Here is a 12,762-nt window from a genome sequence, read left to right on the forward strand (position 1 = left end):
CTATCTATCTATCTATCTATCTATCTATCTATCTATAATATTAATTACTACTTCATTACTATTCACTGAATAATTTTACAGTTAATACAGTTAAGTTATACTCTTATGTGTATGTTTATTCTATTCTATTCTATTCTATTCTATTCTCTGTTCTTTTTTCAACAACATAACATAATACACCGTAACATACTGAATATTTATCTCCAGTTTTGTCTTGCTGCTGTGACAGTGCGCCTCTTCCTGCAGTGCATGTGACCAGCTGACTGTCACATGATAGATCGTGACGCCGTGTTGTAGTCAGTCAGCTGTTCGTACAAGACAGCAGTAGCAAGGTAGGTAATTCATTCCGATTTTATTTTCATTTGTTCTGTAATTTCAACCGCGTATTAGTTGTCGATCTACTCGATTTTAAAGGTTATCATCTATTTCCCTATGTTATCTCTTATCATTTTATTAAGGTGATAAAAGCCTTCGAAGATGTGTTAGCATAGAGCTAGCTTAGCCTCGTCCTGTTTTGCTAGGTATTAGCTAATTAGCTGGTTGACTAGCTTGAAGGTTTAGCTAGCAGTGTTTCCTGTGCCGATATCGACGTTATATTTCAATATTCCCGTATGTTTTGGTTTTATTTGGCTGTAGATTCAATGCGGTTTAATGTCACGCTGTTGAGCCACGGTGTTCTATTGTGTTTAAACCATCATTACTTGTCGTGACATTGGATTTATAGCTGGTTAGCATGACCTGCGGCTAGCAGTTGGCTAGCTTCAGTTTATGAATGAGATAACCTTAACACCATCAACCGTTACAATGAAAACATTAACTTCTAAGACATATGATAGATAAGGTCCCAGTGCACGTCAAAATGTTTAAATAATTATCTTTTATGTCAGACAGGAGCACCAGTTCTGCAGGCTGTCACACAAGTCATATTTAAGCTAACTAAACATCCCTCTATTGACATTAAGTGTGTACCTTAATCCTTACATGCATGAATTATGAGAACCTTGAGTGTTTTCCTGAGTGCTTTTATTCCTGTTTAGGCATGAAAAAAACAATGCAATTGAACATTTTTTTTATGAACCTATTTTTCATGGATTTACAAAAATGGCCACTCAGTTGGACACCATGCATTTAATTTTTGAAGCAAAAAATCATGTATTTAAAACTCATCATCAGAAAGGGGTATTGTGTGAAAACTATGAAATAAAAGCATTTTTCATGCAGCTAATCTGATGTTTTCTTACATTTTAACATACTCTAAAACTAGTTATTAGTAACTTCATGCAGATAATATGCAAAAAAAAAAAAAAACCTTTTTGATTAAGAAAACTGTTAATTACACTCTAATAACAATTAGCAACTGATTTAACACATGTTAGTGCAGATCAGGTTCATCAAGAGCAGCAAAGTTACTCTAATGGTATGAATTACAGTGTTTGGGATGGTGCATAAGCATCCACTGTGTTGGCTGGTATGGAACTAAAACAACAAAACCCATGAATATACAAGAGAACAGCTGGAAAATAACTGTCCACTGTAGTGACCGGTATGCATGAAAGGGTTAATGTTGGGAAATGTGGATCTAAAATATCCAGGTAAAATGCCAGACCACACGGTGTGCTATTGCCTGCACTGTTGAATGATGATGTCAGTTTTCTTGTTTCTGTTCAGGTGGTGTTGGATTCCTGTCTTGATATAAACTGTAAACAGAATATTTCAACATGGATATCCGCGGGGCTGTGGACGCTGCAGTCCCCACCAACATCATCGCTGCAAAGGCAGCTGAGGTCCGGGCCAACCTGGTCAACTGGCAATCTTACCTGCAGTAAGTACAGTTATCATCAGTATTTGGTACTCGTGTCCTTGTTTGTTTGAGGCATTCCACTCCTGACTTTATTTAGTTAAATGTTATTATTTCCTAATCAGAGGTCAGCAAAGTACATTCACAAAGCTGTACATCATCCTAACATTTTTTTTTTTTTAGTTAAAGTAATGTTTAGTTAATATGATTGTTCTATTTTACAAAAAAGATATTGCATTAATCATAAAACATTTCTGCTCAAGTTCCTGCATTGTGAATCACAGTCCTGAGTGATACTTCCTCTTTCATCCTTTCAGTCCATCTGATGAATGACTCATTGGATTATTCCTAAATATATTTTCTGTAAATGTGAATGTACCAAGCACATGTTCTCAGGAGATTTATTTGGCTCCATCTTTGCAACCACTTCTGTATGCTATGCTTTCAGCAGAACTTGTGGCATTTCCAGGTTGACTGTCAATATTATGAAAGCTGCCCTTGCAATTAGAAGTGGCATGCTAGCATGAAGGCAACGGTCAGTCCTTCAGTGGAAATCGGAAACATAATAGAATGGTTTGCTCCACTGTTAAAGAAGTGTTTTGGCTTTTCCAGAGTCACTCATGGCCTTATTTGTTTGTATTATTTATATTTGTACATCACTCTGGTAATCAGCCATGCATTTTTGTCCTCTGTAGGGGACAAGAGGTGCATAGCGCTACTTGGAAAAAAACAAACAAAAAAATGCTGTCCACTTAAACATGTAAATGAAAAAACGGTTGCATTGTGCTGTTTCCAGACAAGGCAGTTATTAAATGTAAAAGAACTCAAACTTTTACTTTCCTGGTTCTCTGGAGGATATTATGCTTAAAGGGTGTGTCTTACTTATTTTTTCTCTAGGAGTCAGATGATCTCAGCAGAGGACTGTGAGTTTATCAAAAAGTTTGAGGTGGCCAACTCTGAGGAGAAACAGGTTATTCTGACCAATGAAGGACATCAGGTATGATATCATTATCTTAATTTGAGTGCTTTTTTTTTTTTTTTTTTTTTTTTTTTTTTTTTTTTACATTTGTTATCATATTTTTGTGACAGCATCATATATAAACTATAGACATACTGTCCTGCATTGTATTGACCTGTATTAGTCTTTAAAATTCTTGCACATCTCCTGGGCAGCTTTATTTTGTAATGAACTACATGAGTGTTTTGTTTTGGTATCTATGTAAGAGTGAATAGTTCTCTCTTTTTTTTTTTAGTGTGCTAAGACCTTTCTGAACCTGATGGCCCACATCTCCAAGGAGCAGACAGTCCAGTACATCCTGACTCTGATTGATGACACTTTGCAGGTACAGAGGAAGAACAATATATATGTATATATGTATTTTGATAAAACATAGTCCAGTCTTTAAAGGCTTCAAGAACGTGAGCATTTTGCAAGTTCAGTTTTGATTTACGTTTTTACACTCAAGAATCACAGTCCAGGGTCATTTCTTCAAGCACATTGTGGGAGAACAAAGAATGTTATTTAAGTATAGATTAAATTCAATTAGATTATATTCAAGGCAGACATAGTACTAATAGTAAACATAGCATTTTATATGCATAATATAATGGGATGCTTCTAGAGACACTGTCATTGATTTTCCAAACTATAAACAAAATTTGCAAACTGAATTTTCGTTGTACATTTGTTTTTAGCCCATTTTTATGTAGAGAAGGAAATCTATATTAAAATTTTACATTTGTTACATTTCCAAGTGTTTTCACAAACATAAAGCTTTTCTCGTTCTTTTACGCCAATTCAGGAGAACCATCAGAGGGTGAACATCTTCTTCGACTACGCTAAAAAGACAAAGAATACCGCCTGGTCCTATTTTCTTCCCATGCTGAATCGTCAGGACCTGTTTACTGTCCACATGGTGAGTAAAATATTGTTAATTATTAACACACAATCAAAAACCTTAACTATTTCCACAGCTCTTTACTACTTGTAATTCTCTATTAGCATCTGCTTTTGGCTGTAGAACAGTATTATATTACATGGTATGATAATTTTAGAGATAATCTTTCAACTGGAAAATATCATAGCATAGAATACAGTTCTTATAACAGCACGGAAGTAAACCCTTCACAGATTAGATCGTATTTTTAATTAAATTTTCCTCAGCCATTAGTCTTTCTCAAATGTGAATCATCTAAACATAGCAAGACATCAATAATTCCTCACAAAGCAACCTTCTCCTTTTCCTCAAAAATGGTCAATTACTGTAATGATTTCTCCCTGGCATCCTTTTCAAATAAAAGGGTGACCACCCAATGATAAACTGTGTACTGAGATAGGGCACCCACAGCTTCATTAAGAAAACCAGCCAGATGGCATCCAGCAGGTGGGCAGAATGTGACCCCAGCCTCATGACACAGCATTTTAACTCTTGCTCCTAAATTACAACCTTTATATTTGTGCACACCCTGTCATGGATTCTTAAAGGAAAAGTAATGAATAGTAGATTCATAGAGTTTACACATAGTGTTGTACCTATAATTCAGATAACTGGAAATTGATATTTTGGCAATACAAGGGTGAATTGGCTTATATGTGTCTTTAATATTAGGCGGCAAGGATCATAGCCAAGCTGGCTGCCTGGGGCCGTGACCTGATGGAGGGAAGTGATCTAAACTACTACTTCAACTGGATCAAAAGTCAGCTCAGCTCACAGGTACAGAAACCGCAATCTGCAAATGCATGTAGTGATTTCTCAAGAGACGTTGAGAATGAACTCACTTATTGTGTATTTTTCCATCACTGAAAGAGTCATCAGTATTTGTTTGTCTTTTTGTGTTTTGGACTAGACTACTCCAGTATTTTGTGGGGCTTTGTAGCATGAAGTAACTCCTTTCACTTGATGATATTGATATCTGCTTAATGGCAGCATTGTCGAAATGAATAGAAATAATCACCTGCAACTCTATGCTGAGCAAAGGTGTTTTATCAGGAAATGTATTGTATGTTAGAGAAAATGTTTCTGCATACAAAGAGCCCAACTTCATGTGGATTCGTCCTTGTAGATGCATGAATATACTAATTACATTTAGCTTTTTCATCCAAAGTCATACTTGAGTTTCAGTAGAATAGACATTAGTTTCTTTGTTTTTGATGTATTTCTTTTATCAGTCTGATTGTCTAAACTGCCAAAGAAAGTCGTGATTTGTATTCTTTATAGGTTTTATGTAATTGAATGATTTTTTTTTTTGAGATATACAGTACTGTAGGTGTTGATGCTTGAGCTGTCTTGTCAGACCTTGAGATCCAGTGAAAGCAGCATCGTAGGTGCTGGCTTCGCCTTCGCAAACAACTTTTATACTGAAGACTGAGTGGATAAGGCATTATATTTCTTTCATTCTTTTTTCTCCGTTTTGTCCACTTATATTTCTGTAATATTTACTCTCTGCCTTTGTGATAATATACTTACTTTTTGTTTGATAATGTTTTTTCTCTTGTACAGTAACCAAGCCACTTCACTGATCAGTCATCCACTGTCAATGAGCTGCATTTGTGTTCAAGTTCACAGCAAATACCGGGTGGTCCGCTTCCCCTGTTACGCAGCTCAAAGCAATGGATTGTCAACATTTTTGCACCTTTTTCTTTTATCTCTTATTAGAACCTACATGGTACAGGTCCAGAAACAGGCTCAGGAGCAGGAACTATATCCCCCAGTGAAGTGAGTATGAGTGAAGTGCATCTTCGGTTCCCTGGCACTTCCAAAATTAAAAAAAAAAAAAAAAAAAGGATTTGTGCAAGCTGGCATCTGTCAGCTGTTGCTGGACTTTCTTCCTCTTTTTCTCTCCCATCCTGTTCTTGCACTTCAGTTTTTATGAGTAATTCCAGATTGTTGAAAGCAGTGTCAACATTTAAGTCACATCCAAAAGGAATTCTCCATTAGATAGCATGGTGTTTGCTGCCACTGTATTTTTATGAGTGAAAATGCATGCTGTAAGCCACTTCGCCCTGATGCTCAAAGTGCATGACAAACATCTCTCCTGTACGTGACGGTAAAAAGGGGATATTAGAATAGTATTTACGCAGCAGCATCCCACCATTTATATTACCTACCTTTTCATAGCGGCTTGATTATTTGAAGAAGTGTGCTCAGAAATGTATTGACATGAGCGCTATTAACTGATCGTCATCTGTTCCTCCGCATTTTCAACCAGGTAACATCCACCCCACCACTCCTCTGTCTTCACTGCTGCCTGTTCTTCTTGCTGGACGTCTGTGCTTTTTCAGCTCATTCAACTTCTTTCTGATTAACAGATTAATTTCAACTGTTTTCTCCTCTCAGCTTCTTCCAGTCTAATCTCAATTTGCATTGTTCTGCTCAGGTGTGATGGGACATGTTTCCCTGCTATTGCTCTATATTGTCCTGTTCAAGTGTGTGATATAGCATGTGTTGATGTATAAAACTAAAGACTGCATGTGCAACACCTCAGGTTCGATAGCTGACGTTAATGCAAGTTTTAGGCTAGTCCTCTCTTTATGTGCGCTGCTTTTAAACTACTCCATGTTTCAGAACTGCACTAATTGTGTTTGACCTTCTAACATTTAGTTTGGGTTCTTACACTCAAGAACGCTCACTCCCCTGTCTGAGTAAATGGTTTTCTTTGTTCTTTTGCAGAGCTCCCAGTATGTCCAGTGTGTGGCTGGTTGCCTTCAGCTAATGCTGAGGGTCAATGAGTATCGGTTTGCCTGGGTGGAAGCTGACGGTGTAAATTGGTGAGTAGTGATTTGTTATGAACAGTGTCTCTTTAGCCTATTTATGCAGCAGAGGACAGAATGAAGAGTTCATTGATCCTGATGGTCTACGTATCTACTGTCCGGAGTTTTCACGCTGAACTGTGGCTGTCGTCACACGGACTTTATTTCATTAATCTATTTGAAATTAGTCTAATCAGAGATTCCATCTGAAGTCTTTACATGGATGTTGATTGGATTAGATTTGCATTTACTTGCTCAAAGCATTTAATCAGAATATACATTTATTAGTCATTTATTATAAACCTTTAAACAACTGAATCAATATTTAACAACCCTTAGAAATTTAAAAAAAAAAAAAAAAAAAGAAAAACATTTGAAGCTGCAGACCTTTTTGTTCACTTCCACCACATCTTTGTTTCTCAGAATCTTATGTGAAATAATGTCACCTCCATATGGGATATGGAAAAAAAGAAATGATTGGATCGAGTGTTTTTATGATTGATATTTTCCTATTGATCGGAGAAGGAAAGGTTTGCACTCCATACTTCATTCTGATTTTATTTTTTCTGAATAAACCAGTTTGTTGTGATTGAGGTGGTTACATAAAATATTTTTTAATCTGATTAGGATGTTATGCTGTTCATCAGTAGAATATCAGTCACAGTCACCATCTTTATTGTGATTAAGGGCAAATTAAAACTAATTAGAATATACTAAGCACCTCACTTCTATGTGTTTTTGTGGAACTGATGTTATATGAGTTTTTGTGACACTTGTAAGTGTGGTAGCATAAATTAACTTGATAAATAAAAAAAAAAAAACATTTAAAGGCAACAATTTCAGTAATTTTGTGTGTCGTTTTTACCCACATCAACTGCAATCTTAGCTCACTGTGAATGTGAAGTATTTCCATTATTGTGACATTTTACTATATGATTATTCTAAGAATCATATAAAATACCTTATTCTTGATGATTCTTAACTATGTGGAGGACACTAGAGGAATACTACTAATGTAGGGGGTAGATGAAACCCCTGCAAAATGAAGTGGGAAAAGAGAAGAAGCACAAACAAAACAAAAAGGAAGGCTTCAGGCCTCCTGATTTCCTGTGTCTAATGGTGCTTCAAATTGTTAATGATCCCCACCAACTTTCTTTTGCTTAGAATCTTTTGTTAGAATTTCAACATACTAACAGGCTTTCTGTCATTATAACCAGCCTGATGTTTTAGTCAGATCAGATAATTATTGCACATCTATGAGATCCACACTCATTTTGCTCTTTGAGCTATTTCTGCAAATGTACCACTGTCATTAGTTGTCTGCTCTTGAGTAACTGTACCTAAAGGGTTCCTGAACATTGCACTCTCAACAACTTTCAGAGATAATGGATGAGCAGCATGTAGGTACACATCTGTAAAAGCTTCCTCTCTTGGCAAACAGGCAGTGGCTTTGTCCATATATAAGTATATGAGTCCCTGGCCTTATGTTTTTCAGCCCTGCTTTATTTTTTATTCCTTTATGTCATTGGGTTTTTTTTTTCTCCATTAAAGTATCACAGCAGTGCTGAGCAACAAGTGTGGCTTCCAGCTCCAGTACCAGATGATTTTCTGCGTTTGGCTCCTGGCCTTCAGTCCTCAGCTCTGTGAGCAACTGAGACGCTACAATGTCGTACCGGCGCTGTCAGACATCCTGCAGGAGTCTGTCAAGGAGAAGGTCACTCGAATCATCCTGGCTGCCTTCCGGGTATGTCGAGGATTTCTCACTGTTTCAAAAGTGACACTGTTTACAGAAATAGTCTTTTGCACAATGATCGTGTTACTGTTCAATATTTTGTGTTGGACAAAGCATATAACTTGAAAGTTTGTCAGTAACTTCATACCAACGCCACACTGATATATTGCAGTCATTATGTATTTTTCAATGTCTGACTCAACACTTTGCACATTTGCATTTAATTACACAGGATGCTTTATAGCACAGTATGAGTAAACTGCAACTCTTAAGCAACAGATGAGTTGGTTTAACTCAGATCATAAAAGATACATAAATGTGATGTATTGTAATGTTGCCCTTTCAGCTCCCTGCTGTGATTGCTCAAAACATCTGTTGAATATTTAATGTAGCTGTAAGAGCTGCACTGTGGACTGGCACTGTTGTTTTGTTTTTATGACAGGTAATGAATTGTCAATGCTAAGACATGACCAAATCTCTGTAAAGGACTCATTTGTCTTTATATGCTGGTGTGCCATCTCACTAAGATGAACAAATCTTCAACATTAGTTTGGAAAATGAGATGTAAACAGTATGTTGAAGAATGAGCAAACTCTTCCCCATAAGTGAGGTTTCAGTAAACAAAATAATAATTCTCTTCTGTAACGTAGTGTATCTGTGTCGTTGCAGTATTTGGCCACTTTCTCCACACCAGGGTTTCTGCGGGTCATTAAAAAGCATTAAAGTCATTAAATAGATTTGGTGAAAATTAAGGCCTTAAATGGCATTAAAAAGCATTGAATTTGATGTTCTGAGGCATTAAAAATGTAAATACACTTGATGGAAAAAAAAAGCATTGTTATTCACAATTTCTTTTATTATATAAACATTTAATAATTTTGATCGGAAGTATAGTGTAATGATTGACAGGCAGAACCCTTTAATTGACTATTGTTTACGGCTGGTGCACAAAGTCACAACACCGGATGCTTGGAATGCAATGTGCTGTGAGTGTGCTGATGCTGTGGCGAAAGAGCAGAGGGAATATTAGCAAATGTCGGAAAAATAGGGAAATGCAAGTTTTAGCAGAAGTAATTGGAAGAGGAACTATTCAGAAAGCCTGTCGACAGTAAACTGTCATGTTTATATAAAACTGTATCTGCAGTTGGACATGGGCATTAAATTAGTTTAAAGTGGCATTACAAAGGGCATTAAGTAGCATTAAATTAGATTTACTGATAGCTGCAGAAATATATACTGTAATGGGAATATAGATTTTAAAGGTGTTGTATGTCTTATTGATATTCCAAACTATCAACAGCAGGGGGAGGTCGTGTACCAGACTGCACTCCCAGCTACCAAAACTATCAATAAATCAACACTATGTATCTACAGACTTTATCATTCACTGAATACAGCGAGAAGCTCATAGTTTACACACATCTGTATTATGGTATCATTAAGTTTTGTCCTTCAATCAAATGATCAGTAAAGTCTCAAATAAGTGCTGATAGTTTACATTATACCTCTTTTAACTTAGCTCTGTTTTTAGATATGAAACAGCCACAGTAACACCATAAGTCACCTCTGTTTTATGTACAGTTTATGTTGTCAATAACTGCACTAAAAATCTGTTTGGAATTGTCCAAGGTCAGAACTGTCATTTTATAGTCGGAACCATGGATCAACAAACAACAATATAACATTTATGTAACTTTATAGCTTCACAAGCTTCATGGTGAGACTCACCAGTGTAGAAGACAGGCTGTAATTTCAACACAATTTTTTCAACTTAAAAGCTGTGTCCAGTGAAGAAAGCAATGACAGTACTTGTATTTTTTTGTATCATTATGTTATTTTGTTGAAAATTGAAATTAGTGTTCCCATTTGTAACTTGGTCTGGGTGTTTGTTTTCAACACAATGAGACCTGTAGAGTGGCTTACTACTCCCTCTTGAGGTTACATGCATTCACAGTGACACGTCGGCCCGGGGCTTTGATTAAATTCATCAGACATTTCTGCAATATTGTACATTGACATCTTTTAGAATCTTTTAGAGTGTAAAGAACAGAATAGAATAGAATAGAATAGAATAGAATAGAATAGAATAGAATAGAATAGAATAGAATAGAAAAGGCTTTATGTTCATTACACCAGTTGTGCAACAAACAGCAGGTAGTCTCTACCAGCGACAGTGCACTTACAACTAAATGACAATATAATAAGATACAGACACATATTAAAAAATATAAAATGGTGTGCAATTGAAATATGTGCAAATTAGACATGTTCACAAACACTGCATTCACAAATACTTTATTCACAAATTGTCAATGTATGAAAGAGTAAAATTAAAAATATATATAAAAGTAGTATAAAATTTACAAATGTAACAGTGGAAACAATGTAAACATACGTACATGTGCCAGACATGAGGCATATATATTACACTCTTAATACATATATATAACTCATTGAAATAAAAACTTTCAGTCATTATTGTGTCTAGCACGACGTCCACAGGCAGACTCGGTGTCCTCTCTTGGAGCACAATAGCGTGATAAATAACACTGATTACATGACTGAGAAGTTAGATTTTTGCTCCTTTGCTGCTGGAGGAAAGTTTGATGGAGGGATGCTTACAGTTCTGTGAGCAGCGAACCCTTGTGTAATGGTAACCACAAGACGAACGCCCCAGATCCCCTGTTGAATTACCTTTTAGTTTCTTGCAGAATGAAATATACCATTGGCTTTAATGAAACTTTCCCTCCAGCTCATTCATCATGCCTGTCAAGCCCGCAGAGCCGTCACATCGAGCATTTGTGAATGCACCCAGAAAAGAGAGGGGCTATGTTTTTAATTAGTCAGAGAAGTTTGTTGTTCAGTTTGACTGCTATATTACAGCTAATTAAAAGCGACGGTGGGCAGTGAAGGGAGACCCCGAAATGTCCTGACGTTAAGTGGTTGTTCCCTAGAGGCGTTCAGCTTTACATTCATTTGTGTGTGTTTGATGTGGCACAAATGCCCTACAAAAACATTAGTACTCTAAAGCAAACAGCAAAATTTTCATTAAACTGAAAACATGGTAGTGTCAAACCCAAATAATATAAAGATAAAATTCTCATTTCACTCAATCTTTTTTTTTTTATACTAACTTATGTACCATTATCTTGCATAATTCTCTGTTTTTCCCAAATGTGTTAATTATGCAAATGTTTCTCCTCACCACATGGGACTACCAGTGTGCTTTAAATTATCCAAACCATCTGGAAGTCCTTGAACACATCCTCAAAGACTACATTGCTCTGTTTGTGATGAGTTCCCCCTAATCTGAGTTTGGTACCACCCAGCTTGTTTAACAAATTACTTCTGAAGCCAGAAAATAGTAAAAATATCTTTCACTAAATGACTTTAAAATTTAAAACTTTTTGCTGTTATTTGTTGTATTTCCTCTGTTTGGTGGGGAAAGACATTGTACACATCACAGATTTGTGATGAGGAAAAAGATATTTCAGTCAGCTGACTGGACTATTACTGGTCTTACTGCCACTTATCATGTTGTATTTCTCCAAAATGTCACCACCAGCATTTTCTCTCAAGACCCCGTGCTACTTTTGTCGCAGTTTCCAAATGATTTTGTTCTCTATATTTAACCTTGCTTATGTGATTTATGACCATTTTTCATAATATTATCTTCTGTATTTTGTGTTGTTTCAGTGAAAGTCAGGTATTTTATTATATTTAATTTAGTAATCATGTAGATGTTCATTAAAGCTCAGATTATAGTTGAGAGTTATTATATCAGAAACAGAGAAAGCTTAAGAAAAAGTGACTTTTTCAGTAAATGTATCATTAACTGAACATAAAAACACGTGTCACTATCCTCTGTCATTGATCCAACTCCATGGGTTTTACTGGTGAATCAGTGTTGTAGAAGATGACAGTGTTTTCACGTTCACTATGGAGCCTCTGAACGTCCAAATGGATCATATCCGATGACCATGAAAAGATGACAAACGGCATTTTACACCAATTATGTATATGTATTTATAGGATTAGTGGATCAACAGCAAAGATTTTAGATCAGTGGATGTTTGGGTCTTTATAGGTTCAGACTTGGTTTCTGAAATTTTGTCCAGGGACTTTGCAACAAAAAACAGGTTTTACAGTATCTGGAACATTGTGTTCTTGTTGCAGTGCAGCTCTTCATAGGTCCTTCACACTTCGCTCACAACACCTGAAATTGTAGGTTTTCAAGGGCTGTAGGACAACAATAACTGACACACTTTGTCGTATAAAGAAGAATAAGCACCATCCTTCAAGTTTTACGTATTTACTTGAGAGAAAGCTCATTTTATCATTTCTTATTTTTGTCAAACCATTATTTGTTAATTCTTCCCGATTCATAAATGGATTACAATATAACACATTTCATTGTTGGTCCCTTATTTTGTATTCTCAGTGTTTAATTGAATAGCGGCATCTCAGTTTTGACATTCAGTG

The 12,762-nt window shown here is 36.1% G+C and overlaps 1 protein-coding gene across 4 annotated transcripts in view; it reads left to right on the forward strand.

The window, feature by feature from the left end:
- Nucleotides 1-247: 247 nt before the first annotated feature.
- Nucleotides 248-12,762, forward strand: part of atp6v1h (ATPase H+ transporting V1 subunit H) — a 31,959-nt gene continuing 19,444 nt past the window's right edge. The window contains exons 1-9 of one of the 4 annotated variants that reach the window (XM_030160888.1): nucleotides 248-332; nucleotides 1,669-1,822; nucleotides 2,696-2,795; nucleotides 3,052-3,141; nucleotides 3,601-3,714; nucleotides 4,408-4,512; nucleotides 5,455-5,514; nucleotides 6,469-6,566; nucleotides 8,100-8,292. In XM_030160888.1, coding sequence (XP_030016748.1) covers nucleotides 1,719-1,822; nucleotides 2,696-2,795; nucleotides 3,052-3,141; nucleotides 3,601-3,714; nucleotides 4,408-4,512; nucleotides 5,455-5,514; nucleotides 6,469-6,566; nucleotides 8,100-8,292 — 864 coding nt within the window. In that variant the 5' untranslated portion in view covers nucleotides 248-332; nucleotides 1,669-1,718. Of the gene's footprint in view, nucleotides 337-1,666; nucleotides 1,823-2,695; nucleotides 2,796-3,051; nucleotides 3,142-3,600; nucleotides 3,715-4,407; nucleotides 4,513-5,454; nucleotides 5,515-6,468; nucleotides 6,567-8,099; nucleotides 8,293-12,762 lie in introns of all 4 variants that reach the window. The other 3 variants (XM_030160890.1, XM_030160889.1, XM_030160891.1) reach the window with 3 other exon arrangements.

The sequence above is a fragment of the Sphaeramia orbicularis genome, chromosome 17 (genome assembly GCF_902148855.1).
Source record: "Sphaeramia orbicularis chromosome 17, fSphaOr1.1, whole genome shotgun sequence".
Lineage (NCBI taxonomy): Eukaryota > Metazoa > Chordata > Actinopteri > Kurtiformes > Apogonidae > Sphaeramia > Sphaeramia orbicularis.